General features: G+C 33.6%; 1 protein-coding gene across 1 annotated transcript; it reads right to left on the bottom strand.

Annotated features, from left to right (window-relative positions):
- Positions 1-601: 601 nt before the first annotated feature.
- Positions 602-7,555, bottom strand: LOTGIDRAFT_237679 (hypothetical protein; the record flags this gene model as incomplete). Its single annotated transcript, XM_009047646.1, has 5 exons — positions 602-1,858; positions 2,144-2,267; positions 5,138-5,380; positions 5,498-5,699; positions 7,478-7,555. 5 exons carry the CDS (start codon positions 7,553-7,555, stop codon positions 997-999), a joined length of 1,509 nt encoding a protein of 502 aa, XP_009045894.1. The 3' UTR covers positions 602-996.
- Positions 7,556-13,780: the final 6,225 nt, after the last annotated feature.

Here is a 13,780-nt window from a genome sequence, read left to right as displayed (position 1 = left end):
TTGAAATAAATTTGTTAACCAATAAAGATTCAAATAAAGTTTGATTCTTAAATTAAGAGTTAAGACAATATGAAAGTTGGATAACATTAAATAAGTCAACTTTCCTCATTATTCCAGTTAACCCAGCTGTATATGGTTACTGAATGAGTCATATTTTCTCATTATTCCAGGTGACTTAGCCATAAATGGGTACGGATAATCCAGGAAAGATTAATGCCAAGAGGTTTGGTCAAGGACCAGCTGGAAGACAGGATCCTTGTGAACCTAAGTTGCTATCCTTGTAAAATTGGTTCTTTTTTTCTATCTAAGAAAACTAAAGGGGGTATCTTTAACATATTTTGTTTGAAAAATAGAAATGATTTGTTGTCAAGAGAGGTATTGAATAGAACCATTTTACTTTTCTTTCACATAACAAAACTCTTTCTTCTTTTCTTATGCTATTATTATAGAGAAAAGAGGTGCATTATAATACAGTCTATTGTTGTATTCAGTTTATCAATTCATTCATCTGATTGGTCAATCTAAACTCATTGTCCAATCAGATTAGAGCATTCATAAACTAATTTTGGTTTCTTAAAAAAGGAGAGTGATTGTAAAGTAGTTCAATATCAAAACATTTTTATTACACTTAGAATAACAATGCATTAAATTCATTGGTCAAATCACATTAATTGACCAATCAAATTGTAGGATTAATAAACTGTTTTCAGTTCATTCAAAAGTTATCCAAATTAAATTGAATATAGAAATAATATCTTACTAAAATATCTAAATAAATGTCAACATCAAAATTTCATAGTAAAAAGAAAACGGGAAATGTCACTGACAAGGGGAACTGGGTTGAAAAATCCGAAGGTATCACCTCAACTTATGCCGGGATCGAACCCTGGACCTTCAGGTAAGCAAGCAATAGGCTAACTCACTGAGTCACCAATGGTTCCCCCCACAAAAATATACAAGAACAGTCTGTTTTATTTCTTTTTTAAAATCAAACAATTATTCTGATTCTTCTTCTGAATCTTCTTTCACTATTTTCTCTTCCTTCTTCATCTTTCCTGCTTCTTTTAGACATTTCTGTTCGTGTGTTCTCCAGTTGGAACGAGTATAATATGGTTTATCACACACAGTACATTTAAATTTCACCTCTTTCTTGTGGGTAGCATCAATATGAAGATTCAGACAGTATCGTCTCTGAAATGATTTATGACAGATATCACATTGGAATGGTTTCTCTCCAGTATGTATTCTATAGTGATACTGCAGGGAAACTTTCTGAACAAATGATTTACTACAAACATCACAAGTGAAGTTCTTTGTTCCGTCGTGAGTCATTTTGTGTTTTTTTAAGGCTGCTCTCTGAGTAAATTTTCTCTCACAAACATCACATTTAAACGGTTTCTCTCCAGTGTGAATACGAATATGAATTGTCAAGTCTCGGGCGTCGCGAAACCATTTTTGACAGTATGTACATTGATGAGTGCGTACATCTGAATGCATTTTAAAATGACTCTGTAATTGAGAATTGGTGCCGCAAATTTTACCACAAACTGAGCATTTGAAGCTGTCGTCATTTTTGTGGTACCTTTGATGACATTCCAGGCTTCTTTTGGAACTAAAAGATTTATCGCAGACGTCACAATGTACATTAGTCTCTCCGGTGTGTATCTTCAGATGTGCGTTCAAACGATACCTGGATGTAAAAGTCTTGTCACATTCTTTGCACGGGTAGACTGGATTATCATGCGTCTTAATGTGAGTATGAAGACTACTGGACGATGAGAACTTCTTACCACAGACGTCACATTTAAAAGGTTTTTCTCCAGTATGTTTCCGTAGATGTTTTTTAAGATCAGAAAAACTGTTCGCAATGTGGTTACATACTTCACATTGGAATGGCGTTGTTCCAAGATGGATGCACATGTGTTGATGAAGACTGGACTCTTGTTTAAAATCTTTAGAACAAACTATACATATAAAAGTATTGTTTTCATGAGTACTCTCATGAATGTCCAGGCTATGTTTATATTTATATTTATTCGGACAAGTGGAACATTTAAATGGAAAGATATCAGAATGAACATGTCCATGTTGCGTCAATTTTCCCTGAGTAGCGAATTTCATCTGACAAATGTCACAACTGAACAGCTTTTCACCATGACCCTGACGATGTTGCTGTAGACTAGAATTACAACTAAATGATTTACTACAGTGATCACATTCATAAGGGTTGGGTCCATGAGTCTCTCGATGATCCATCAACTCATCTGCTGAATCGAATTTTGAAAAACAGATATCACATTGTGGTAGCGTGGCATTTTTCCCAATGTGTACTGCCAAATGGGCATTCAAAGACGCCTGATTGTGAAGAGTTTTCAAACAAAATTCACACTTTCGTTTGGAAATTCCAAAATGAAAATTGAGATGATTGTCTAACTTGATGCGATTTGTGAACAGCAGACCGCATTTTCTACATCGATGAGGCTTGATTTCATCCGGTTCTTGCAAGGGTTTAAGTGAGTTGTGGTTTTTGGGCTTGGACTTTGATTTGCCATCTTTCTCAACCTTTTTCAGTGGAACTTCCTCATCTTCGCATTCCGGTTCTGGTTTAATCAAATCAAAATAGTTCTTATTAAAATTAGTGATGATATCATCTGGTAGAGGCTCTAGTCTGACGAAACAATTATCAGGGACTGGACTCAATACCTCATTGGCTGGTACCAAATCAGGAAGTGTTTCCATGGCAACAGCTGTATCAGATGTGATGTCATCACGATCAATGTCAGTCACTTCCTGTTTGATAGTTATCAGCCTGATGTCAGCCATCTTTGATTTTTTCTTGTCCTTTTTATGTTTTTTCTTTTTCCTGTTATCTTCTCCACCAAGATCATCAGAATCTTCGAGGCTTTGTTTTCTTTTCTTCTTTTTCTTTTGGGCTCCATCTTTACTTTTGAGATTGTCCTCTTCAGATTTATCTTTGTTTTTGTGTTTCTTCTTTTTGTGCCGCTTGACCTTCTTTTCAGCATCTTTGTCAGCCATTTGCATTTCCTCCCCATCCATTGGCTCTTGTTTGATTTTTATCTCAATTGTCTGGGCTGAGAAGTCTAGGGCATTTGAAGAGTTATGGTCCTTGGAAGACGTCTGCTGTGTTTCGTTTGAAGTATGCAAAGAGTTACTGTCATTTGAAGGTTGCTGTATGAGGTCTGAAGTCTGCATAGAGTTATGGTCCATGGAAGGTTGCTGAATTTGCCCTATTAATGATGAGGTAGAGAATGAAGAACACTGATGTTTGTCAAGATTTGAGGTAGATGAAACTAACTTAGCAACAATGGTGTCAGAAAGCTGAGAAGTTGAGGTAGTAGGGTCCTGACATGGAATTCCAGGGGACAAATTTTGGAGGGAATGATCATCAGGAATCGTTTCCCTTGAATCATCCAAACTGAACAAACTTTCTGACTCCCATTCCATAGTTGGACTCAATTGATTTGATTGGTTGATACTGCTGCTTGGTTGAGAGCAGACGTCATCATTTTCTGCCATTAGAGAGTCTTCAATAACTGGAGATGCAACTGTAATTGGGTTTTCAATTTCCATTTTATCTTGGTTTCCAATGTTTGATTGTGAATTTGTCGACTTGTTGGAAATGTTTTTATCGAGGGTTGGACTTTCAGGCATATCTCTTTCTACAGAAACTATTTGTTGGGCATCAGACGTCTTTGTGGATTTTGATGCGTCATTTTCCTCTTCCTCTTCCAACAATGAATCGAAAGTAATTTTTGGACTTTCTTGAGGAATTCCAAAAGTTTCTTTAGTCTGAAGATTGGTGGTACCTTCCATGGCATTATTTTCAGGCGTTAAGCCATGTTTTAGTGATCCTTCCTGTTGGAAAATAGAAGCTGATGGGTTTATCAGTTTGGGAGCATCATCAGATGAAATGTCTGATTTCTGAATTTCTTCATCATCTGATAATTCTATCAAGACAAATTCAATATCATCATCATCTTCTTCATCTTCTAGTTCACCGACCATCTTGAACTCTGTGTCAGCCATCTTTAATCTGAAAAATTAAAAAAAAGTTAAGCATATTGTCAAGCTAATATTGATGTACAATGAATGCAAAAACTTTAAAAATTGTGAAACTGAGAGAAAAGGGGCTAATTAAGTGAAATTCTTATGTCAAAGCCTCCTCTATGCTTAAGTCTACTAGTAGATCTTAATAAGGTCAATGTAAAAGTGATAGATATGACTCACTAGTAGATAGGTATATAGATATAAGTAAAAAATATAGTAAACAGGTCCAAGGGCTAGTCAGTAGAACGTAACGGTTGGCTTGTCAGCTGACACGTTGACCAATATTGACTTTAGTAGGACCCGAACTGTCCGACCATTGAATCCCATGAGTTACACTTCTAAAGTTGCCTTCGATTCAAATTTTAATCATTTTTCTTCAATTTGCAATCGTTTTTAATACACAATTCATACTTACAGTAACTTTTAAGCTTGGAAAACTTCGGAAAACTTTCTAAAATAAGTTTGGTCAACCATGATGGTCTCACTAACAAAAACATAGGACGGTGCAGGTTAATTCAAGTTAAATATAGATCGATAAAATGGCTTACACCGTATGTTATTTATTCCACCCATATAAGCATCTTATAATAGGTTATGGAATGTCAACGAATGGTTATTATAAACGTTGCATTTGGATTCCTACTGAGGAGAGACCACATTTGCAAATTAATTCCTGCAAAAGCCTGCCGTGCAGACGCTGTAGAAATTCAATTTTAAAATGCCCAATGCCAAGCCCTTGTGGATTTGACTGGAAGTGCATTAAAAGGGATTATTATGAGTCACTCCCCTAGCCTACTCCATTCCCTGTCTTCATCATCCCCTTTCAAAAAACAAAAAAAACTTTGATTTCAATAGAATTTATTTTTCAATCCCATTCATTTCATATAACATAACATAAGTTTGAATTAATTTCACAATTTTCGAAGCTTTTTACCCGTTTTTTTCAATCTTTCATGCATTTTTAAATGGCGGATCAGCTGAAAATTTTCCATGAAAGACTTTTGACACAATTCACAAGAATATTTCCGTTCTCCAGTGCCGTGATTTTTCATATGTCTTTTCAAATTACTTCTGTCTCTGTACGTTTTCTCACAATGTGGGCATCGATATTCAGTATTACCATTATGACTTTTAAAATGGCGGCCCATCGTGCTACGATCCGCGAAACGTTTTTGACAAGCTGGACAGCTGTAAGGTTTTTCTCCTGTATGAACTACAATATGAGTCAACAAATGACTTCTTAATGCAAAAGATTTACTACAAACATCACAGTTATAGGGTTTCTCTCCAGTATGAATTCGAACATGTGAATCTAAATGACATGAACTAGCAAATGATTTATCACAATGTTCACATTTATATCGTCTTTGATGGATGATCATGTGTTTTATCAAATATTTGTCTCTATTGAACGATTTGTTACACAGACCACAAATAAATTCTTTATCAGCCAAATGAACTCCCTGATGGCGTTTTAAATCTGATTCTTTGGAAAATTGTCGTAAGCACTGGTCACAATTATAGTTAATATCCACTGCATGTATCTTTACATGACGACCAAGACTACTCAAATAACTAAATGCCTTACCACAGACGTGACATTTGTAGATATTGGCCGAGTTGTTCGGCACCTTTAATGCTAAATGAGTTATATCATTTAAGTCTTGATGATCAAGATTATCACTATTCGAAGCTGAGTTAACCTCAAGTTCTACTGCATTTGGCACCGTTAAAGCTAAATGTGGTATACCATTTAAGTCTTGATGATCAAGTCTAGCACTAGTCGAAGACGAAGTTATTTCTCCCCCATGCTTTACCCCATTTTGAGAATCTGATAAAGCAAATGGAATCTCATGGACACTCGAGTCTACTAGATCAGTTGAGTTTGGATCACCCAGTTCATTTACATTCTGCTCACCAAGGGTTTCAAAGTCCCATATAGAAGTGGAATTTTTGGACTTAAAGTGGTCATTTCCATCACTAGGCTTATCCAAATCTGTCATAGTTGAGGCTTCACACAATTCAACTTTCATAAGAGGAACTTTTGTGATCCCAGTTTTTGTCTTGCTTTCTCCATTTTTTGGCTCTATTTTGAGTTGTAGCATGTTTTCGTCCATAATTTTGTCCTCCATTGTTTGGATATTTGCACTTTCTCAATCCATCTACTTGAAAGTAATTGCAATGTCATCCAAAAATTCATTTCCAATGCCAATCCAATAACGTCGGCTGCTATTATGGTCAAAAACATGAAAACAGCTTTCCACTTTCGTTTCTTTTTCTAGCAAAGTAGGAACACTAGAGGATTATCTTGTCTTTTCAACAAGATGATCAAATCTTCAAACAATCGCTACACGTCTTGGATTACCATGATTATCTACTTATAGATACATCAGATAGCTCAACAAACCTTAGCTTTCATCAACAAAATCGATTCCAAGTCTGCCATTTTGAACAATATTGATCACGTGATGTAAGATTTGATTCGTTTGCGAGAGACGGTCCAAGGGAGAAAACTCGATTTAAAAAGAAATCTTATTCAAGAATTTAACTGTAGTCTGTAACTTTATGGAAAGCAGTTGCCAGCAAAATATACGTCAACAAGTTTCAGTGTTAAATTTAATGCTTTTTGCACAATTGTTTCTTTAGGCTGTTTTATTTTAGGTTATTTAGGGGAAAAGAAATCTTAGAAAAATACGGTTTACAGAACAATGGAATTCAGGTTTACTCTAAGCATTATTTTTTATGGAAAGCGATTTACGTCAAAATGTATAATTAGTAGAAACGTATGAAAAAAAGTTCTTATGATGTTTGCCTTAAAAAAAAGTGATGAACGATGGTTGTTTTTAATTAAATTGTGGTAAAATGGTTAAATCAAGATGATCAATATTCAATCTACTCAAATTTGAGTAAATCAAAACAAGGGAGGTAAGGCAAAACTCCCCAATTTATTAAAAATTTGTGATTCTTTCCTCTAATTCAAAAATTTCATATTAATAGTAATTAAGAAAAAATACAAAAATATTCAAGAGTTTTCCTCATTTTTCAAATATATTTAATTATATTTTTATTAATATTTGTTAATCATTTTTTATGTGTCAAATTTACCAACCCCAAAAATTAAAAATTTGATATATAATCAAAATAATGCACTTCTCCTCACAACGAGCTTACCTTAGTAAGTTGAAGTTTGATTACCCCGCGTCAGGAGGCGCGGAATTTCTGGCAGCTCGGAGAAGAGCTAATTGAGCAATAAAGAACGAACGAACGAACAGGAGAAAAATTGAACGTGCCCGAATTCTATAGTGCTCACCCCCATACCATTTCCATGCTAGCTTCGTCTATATGTTAAGAGACGAGAGGAATGAGGAGAGGGTCGTTATTGCAAGGGGCATACAGAGTTTGACGAAACTTTAATCCTAATTAGTATCTGAGGATTTATAGATTGTCGTCCAGGGTTAAAACAAAATGAAGCACGTTTCGACACCATAGACAGACCATACGCTAGAGACCATGGTGAGGGGGGGGGGGGGGTCTTTTAATTTCATATTTTCCAAGAATAACACAAGAACCAATGATAGTTTTATAGTATGACGTACAAATTACAGTTTTTATACATAATTACAACTGATATTCCCAAATTACCAGAAATATATTGGTGAAGATGATTGTAGATGTTAATACTAAAAATTATGATTGTCAAAAACACACCATACCTAAATCATCTGACATATTGTGTTGGCCAACAACAAACCTACCAGACAAATAAAATTAATAAATAAATAAATAAAATGCAAACCAAAGACGAATGTAGTTATCAACGAATGTAAATAGATAACAAATGTAAATAATAACCAATGTATATATGGATAACCAATGTATATATTAAAAACCAATGTAAAAATTGATAACCAATGTAAAAATTGATAACCAATGTAAAAATTAATAACCAATGTAAAAATTAATAACCAATATATATATTGAAAACCAATGTAAAAATTGATAATCAATGTAAAAATTGATAACCAATGTATATATTAAAAACCAATGTAAAAATTGATAACCAATGTAAAAATTGATAACCAATATAAAAATTGATAACCAATGTATATATTAAAAACCAATGTAAAAATTGATAACCAATGTATATATTAAAAACCAATGTAAAAATTGATAACCAATCTAAAAATTCATAACCAATGTAAAAATTCATAACCAATGTATATATTAAAAACCAATGTAAATATTGATAACCAATGTAAAAATAAACAACCAAAGTAAAAATTAATAACCAATGTATATGGATAACCAATGTATATGGATAACCAATGTAAAAATTGATAACCAATGTAAAAATTGATAACCAATGTAAAAATTAATAACCAATATATATATTGAAAACCAATGTAAAAATTGATAATCAATGTAAAAATTGATAACCAATGTATATATTAAAAACCAATGTAAAAATTGATAACCAATGTAAAAATTGATAACCAATGTAAAAATTGATAACCAATATAAAAATTGATAACCAATGTATATATTAAAAACCAATGTAAAAATTGATAACCAATGTATATATTAAAAACCAATGTAAAAATTGATAACCAATCTAAAAATTCATAACCAATGTAAAAATTCATAACCAATGTATATATTAAAAACCAATGTAAATATTGATAACCAATGTAAAAATAAACAACCAAAGTAAAAATTAATAACCAATGTATATGGATAACCAATGTATATGGATAACCAATGTAAAAATTGATAACCAATGTAAAAATTGATAACCAATGTAAAAATTGATAACCAATGTAAAAATTGATAACCAATGTATATATTAAAAACCAATGTAAAAATTGATAATCAATGTAAAAATTAATAACCAATGTATATGGATAACCAATGTAAAAATTGATAACCAATGTAAAAATTGATAACCAATGTAAAAATTGATAACCAATATAAAAATTGATAACCAATGTATATATTAAAAACCAATGTAAAAATTCATAACCAATGTATATATTAAAAACCAATGTAAAAATTGATAACCAATATAAAAATTGATAACCAATATAAAAATTGATAACCAATGTATATTTTAAAAACCAATGTAAAAATTGATAACCAATATAAAAATTGATAACCAATGTATATTTTAAAAACCAATGTAAAAATTGATAACCAATATAAAAATTGATAACCAATGTATATATTAAAAACCAATGTAAAAATTCATAACCAATGTATATATTAAAAACCAATGTAAAACCAATGTAAAAATTGATAACCAATATAAAAATTGAAAACCAATATAAAAATTGATAACAAATGTATATATTAAAAACCAATGTAAAAATTGATAACCAATGTATATATTAAAAACCAATGTAAAAATTGATAACCAATGTAAAAATTGATAACCAATGTAAAAATTGATAACCAATGTATATATTAAAAACCAATGTAAAAATTCATAACCAATGTAAATATTGATAACCAATGTATATATGAATAACCAATGTAAATATTGATAACCAATGTATATATGAATAACCAATGTATATAATAACTTTAAGCTCAGTAATGAACTGGATCATAAATACAGGGAATATACCAAATCATACTAACATCACAGGGGCAGTATGTATGATATTTTATTGTAATTTGTACTGTTATTTAGTAAGAAATAGTCTAAAATACAGGTTTTAAAAGAGAATGGTTAAAAACTAATTGCCAAGAAACAAGTGTAGTTGTACTTGGCGTTCTAAAAACATCAAAAATAAAATAGTTTTAGTTAAACATTTTAAATAAGGTAAGAGATATATTTCTCTAGGTTTTGGTCACTAGATTTCATTAATTATAACATCTTATATTATAAATCAGACTGTCATTATGACATCAAATCATAATGTTTATATATATATAGGTTACTCGATCATCATAAAAATACATCGTAGGTTTTCAACCTCAGAGACGTGTTCTCAAGTTGGACCAATTGCACTTTTCTTTCGGGACATCTGATATGTCACAGGTTATGAAACTGTATCCAACTTGGGCACACATACAAAAACAGGTTGAAAACCACTGGCGTACACGAATACATGGAACGAACAAGAAGTTGTCAAGTGAACGAGTACCATCTCTATCTCATCTATCCTTAGTCCAAGTCAATCAACATCATCTCAAACAGAAGAATCTCGGTGAAGCTGGATTGGTTGCATTAGGACCTTACCATCTCCTACACTCATCTCTCTAACGTCCCTAACGCTAGCCCTAACATGGTCTTACCAAGTTTCAATGAAATCTGTACACAAGACACCAACGGAAATATGTTGCTGACCAGCAACCCCTAAAAGAATTATCAAACCTAACACGAAACCTAACATGACACCCTAACACAAACCTAACTCGATAGAGAGGCGAGTGCAGGTGAGGGTGAGGTTGTAATCCTACCTATTCAGTTCGCCACAGATTCAACTGTTTGAGATGATGTAGACTGACCTGGACTAAGGATAGATGAGATAGAGATGGTACTCGTTCACTGGACAAGTTCTGGTCTGTCAGATGTATTTATGTAGGCCTATGTTGACGATGGGCCAGATCGAGTATCATGTGAACCAATGATATATAGACACAGCTTTATGGATCACCTTATATCATTATGTACCTGGGGACGAAAGGAGAAACATGCCGAAACGTTGCGTAAAATTTTGACCAGTGATTGTGGATCCATAAAGCTGTGTTCTTGAATCAAGCTAAAAAAAAAACATAAAAAAAATTAAAAAAAACATTAAAAAAAATGGCTAAATTTCAGATCGCTAAAACAGCCTTTTTGACTGATTAAAATTGGGTTTAACTATTTCCATTGTGTCTATAAATCACACTAAAACATCCATGATAAAACTATGTGTAAAATTTCCATTTACTGGTACCAGGACGGTAGTTACTGGGGGGCAAGTAGACAGGGGAGGGGCAATTCCCCCGACACAATGGATTGCCAGCCGACCAATATTATCACAGCAACTACTTTGCTCTCGGGATATAGATCTTGCCTCTCCGAACAATCAAACCTGACCACGGACCTGACTGGGATAGTTGTCTCCGTAGTTGGACCTTGATCGACCACTTGTCTTCGTTTTAAAATTCCATCTAACATGGCAACCTAAAATATAAACAAAACCAGGACACAACTTGGTACAAATGACTGACAATCTGGGGGAAAAACAGAAAACCATTAGAGAGAACATTGGGACAAAGGATGGTGGTAGAGCTCAGTTGGTAGTGTTGGTTGTTATCTGCTTGATGACAACCAGCAGTTGGTGCAGCTTCCCTCATGATATGCTTCCACAGCCGGTGTTTTCGAATGTCAATGCTTCCAGCCAAATAGGAACTACAAATAAAAATGATGACTGGAACCTAAATGTAAAAAAGAACTTTAATAAGATACAAGTACCAACCTACAATAAACCATTTTGATTAGTACATACTCTGTAAAAAATGGTACTGATTAATAAGTGACTGGGTGGGGAGAGGGGGGTAGGGGAGGTTACATTCTACGTCCGAACCATGGGAAACGACCAACCAAACTTTGAAATAAGGACTATTGAATTTGAGAATTTTGAGTTAACGTTAAATGGGTTTGGTTATTATTAGTACTTGACAAACACGTGCAAAGAAAAGAAAAACAAAACAAAAAAAGGAAAAAAAGAAAATAGGAAAGTGTAAAATTCTCAAATTCAATAGAATCGTTTGCAAAATATTGCAGCAAAGAAATCTCAAATATAAGAATGTAACCATCGAAGGAAATCTGTATCAATGGTATTCTATACCAAGAATAACCATTGCCATACCACCTAACAGAAAAATAGAGAGATCATTAGTAGTGAACTCCAGTTGTGTCAGCTGTCTTCTTCATCTTCTTCGTTGACATTTCCGTACAAACCCTTGTTCCGGGATTTCTGGGTTCCAATTTCTAACCGGAGAAACCTCCTCCCAGTTCCAGAAAACGAATATATAAAAAACACATGTCCTTGTGATGAACCAAACAGCGAGAGCGGCCATGAACAATTCAGACTAATGTGATTCCAAATCGGCCACTCTCGTTCAAGCCGGGATTGTCACCGAAAGGTACCACACACATACACACACACGAATGTTTGAGTACATCACAGCAGCAATGCCAAACACATTGCAACAAAACTAGATCCTTGATGGCAAGACTGGCAGCAAAGTTACTAGAGTAACATGAAGTGACAAGGTTGACCGTGCATAGAGAAACTTTGGCTGCCCCATGTGGGCTGATTGGAAAGACATCGACCAGTCCATGACAAGAAAACCAAAGGTCGGTGCGCCAAACGAAGAGCGGTGTCTGCCAACGTTGCCTCTCCGTTACCACTTCCTCGCAGTGATGTCAGCAGCAGTGAATGTGTAGAATCGCGGATGAGAAACTCACTGTAACCAGATGATTTCGGATTGATGACATGATGGGCTTCATCCCCCCTCTTACAAACAATACTTAGTAATGGTTTTTCAAGATGATTAAAACTAGCTACGCTTACGTTTTGTTCTACTTGATGTAGAGTAATTGTTGCATGTAACAAATGAACTTGGTTGTTTTGTACAATAACAACCATATTGGCATTTTCAGTCACCATATATTGGCATTTACTCTCACCATAATGGCATATACTTTCATCACCATATTTTGGCATTTACTATCACCATATATTGGCATTTTCAGTCACCATATATTGGCATTTACTATCACCATATATTGGCATTCACTATCACCATATTTTGGCATTTACTATTACCATATATTGGCATATACTCTCACCATATTTTGGCATTTTCAGTCACCATATTGGCATTTACTATCACCATATATTGGCATATACTATTACCATATTTTGGCATTTACTATTACCATATATTGGCATATACTCTCACCATATTTTGGCATTTTCAGTCACCATATTTTGGCATTTACTATCACCATATATTGGCATATACTATTACCATATTTTGGCATTTACTATTACCATATATTGGCATATACTCTCACCATATTTTGGCATTTTCAGTCACCATATTTTGGCATTTACTATCACCATATATTGGCATTTACTATCACCATATTTTGGCATTTTCAGTCACCATATATGGACATTTACTATCACCATATTTTGGCATTTACTATCACCATATATTGGCATTCATTATCACCATATATTGGCATTCATTATCACCATATTTTGGCATTCACTTTCATCATACATGCCTGGTATCTTTTACCAGCCTATGCAAGGCATCCAATCCTTTTGCCAAAAGTACTAACCATGCACTTTGCCACATTCGCATCTCTAACACCCCTAACGTTACCCCTAATATGACCATTCCAAGTTTGATTGAAATCCGTACGAAGAAAATGACAAAATATTTGCTGGTCAGCAACCTATAGACTAATATTAGAACTAACATGACAACCTAATGACAACCTAAGACGAACCTAACTCGAGAGAGATACGAATGTGGGAAGGTGCACGAGTTGTTGGCAATCTCCATCAATAATAATCAGGTTATTATTATATCAGTGTCTTCTAAACAGTTCAATTTATCATTTATATTTAAAAATAAAAGATTAAGAATAATCATTTTTAAAATCATGTAAAATTATCAAAATTCAAATGTTTCTAAAATTTTT

The sequence above is a fragment of the Lottia gigantea genome (genome assembly GCF_000327385.1).
Source record: "Lottia gigantea unplaced genomic scaffold LOTGIsca_115, whole genome shotgun sequence".
NCBI lineage: Eukaryota > Metazoa > Mollusca > Gastropoda > Lottiidae > Lottia > Lottia gigantea.
The sequence above is the reverse complement of the archived record's forward strand: the minus strand, read 5'-3'. Positions and strand labels throughout refer to the sequence as shown.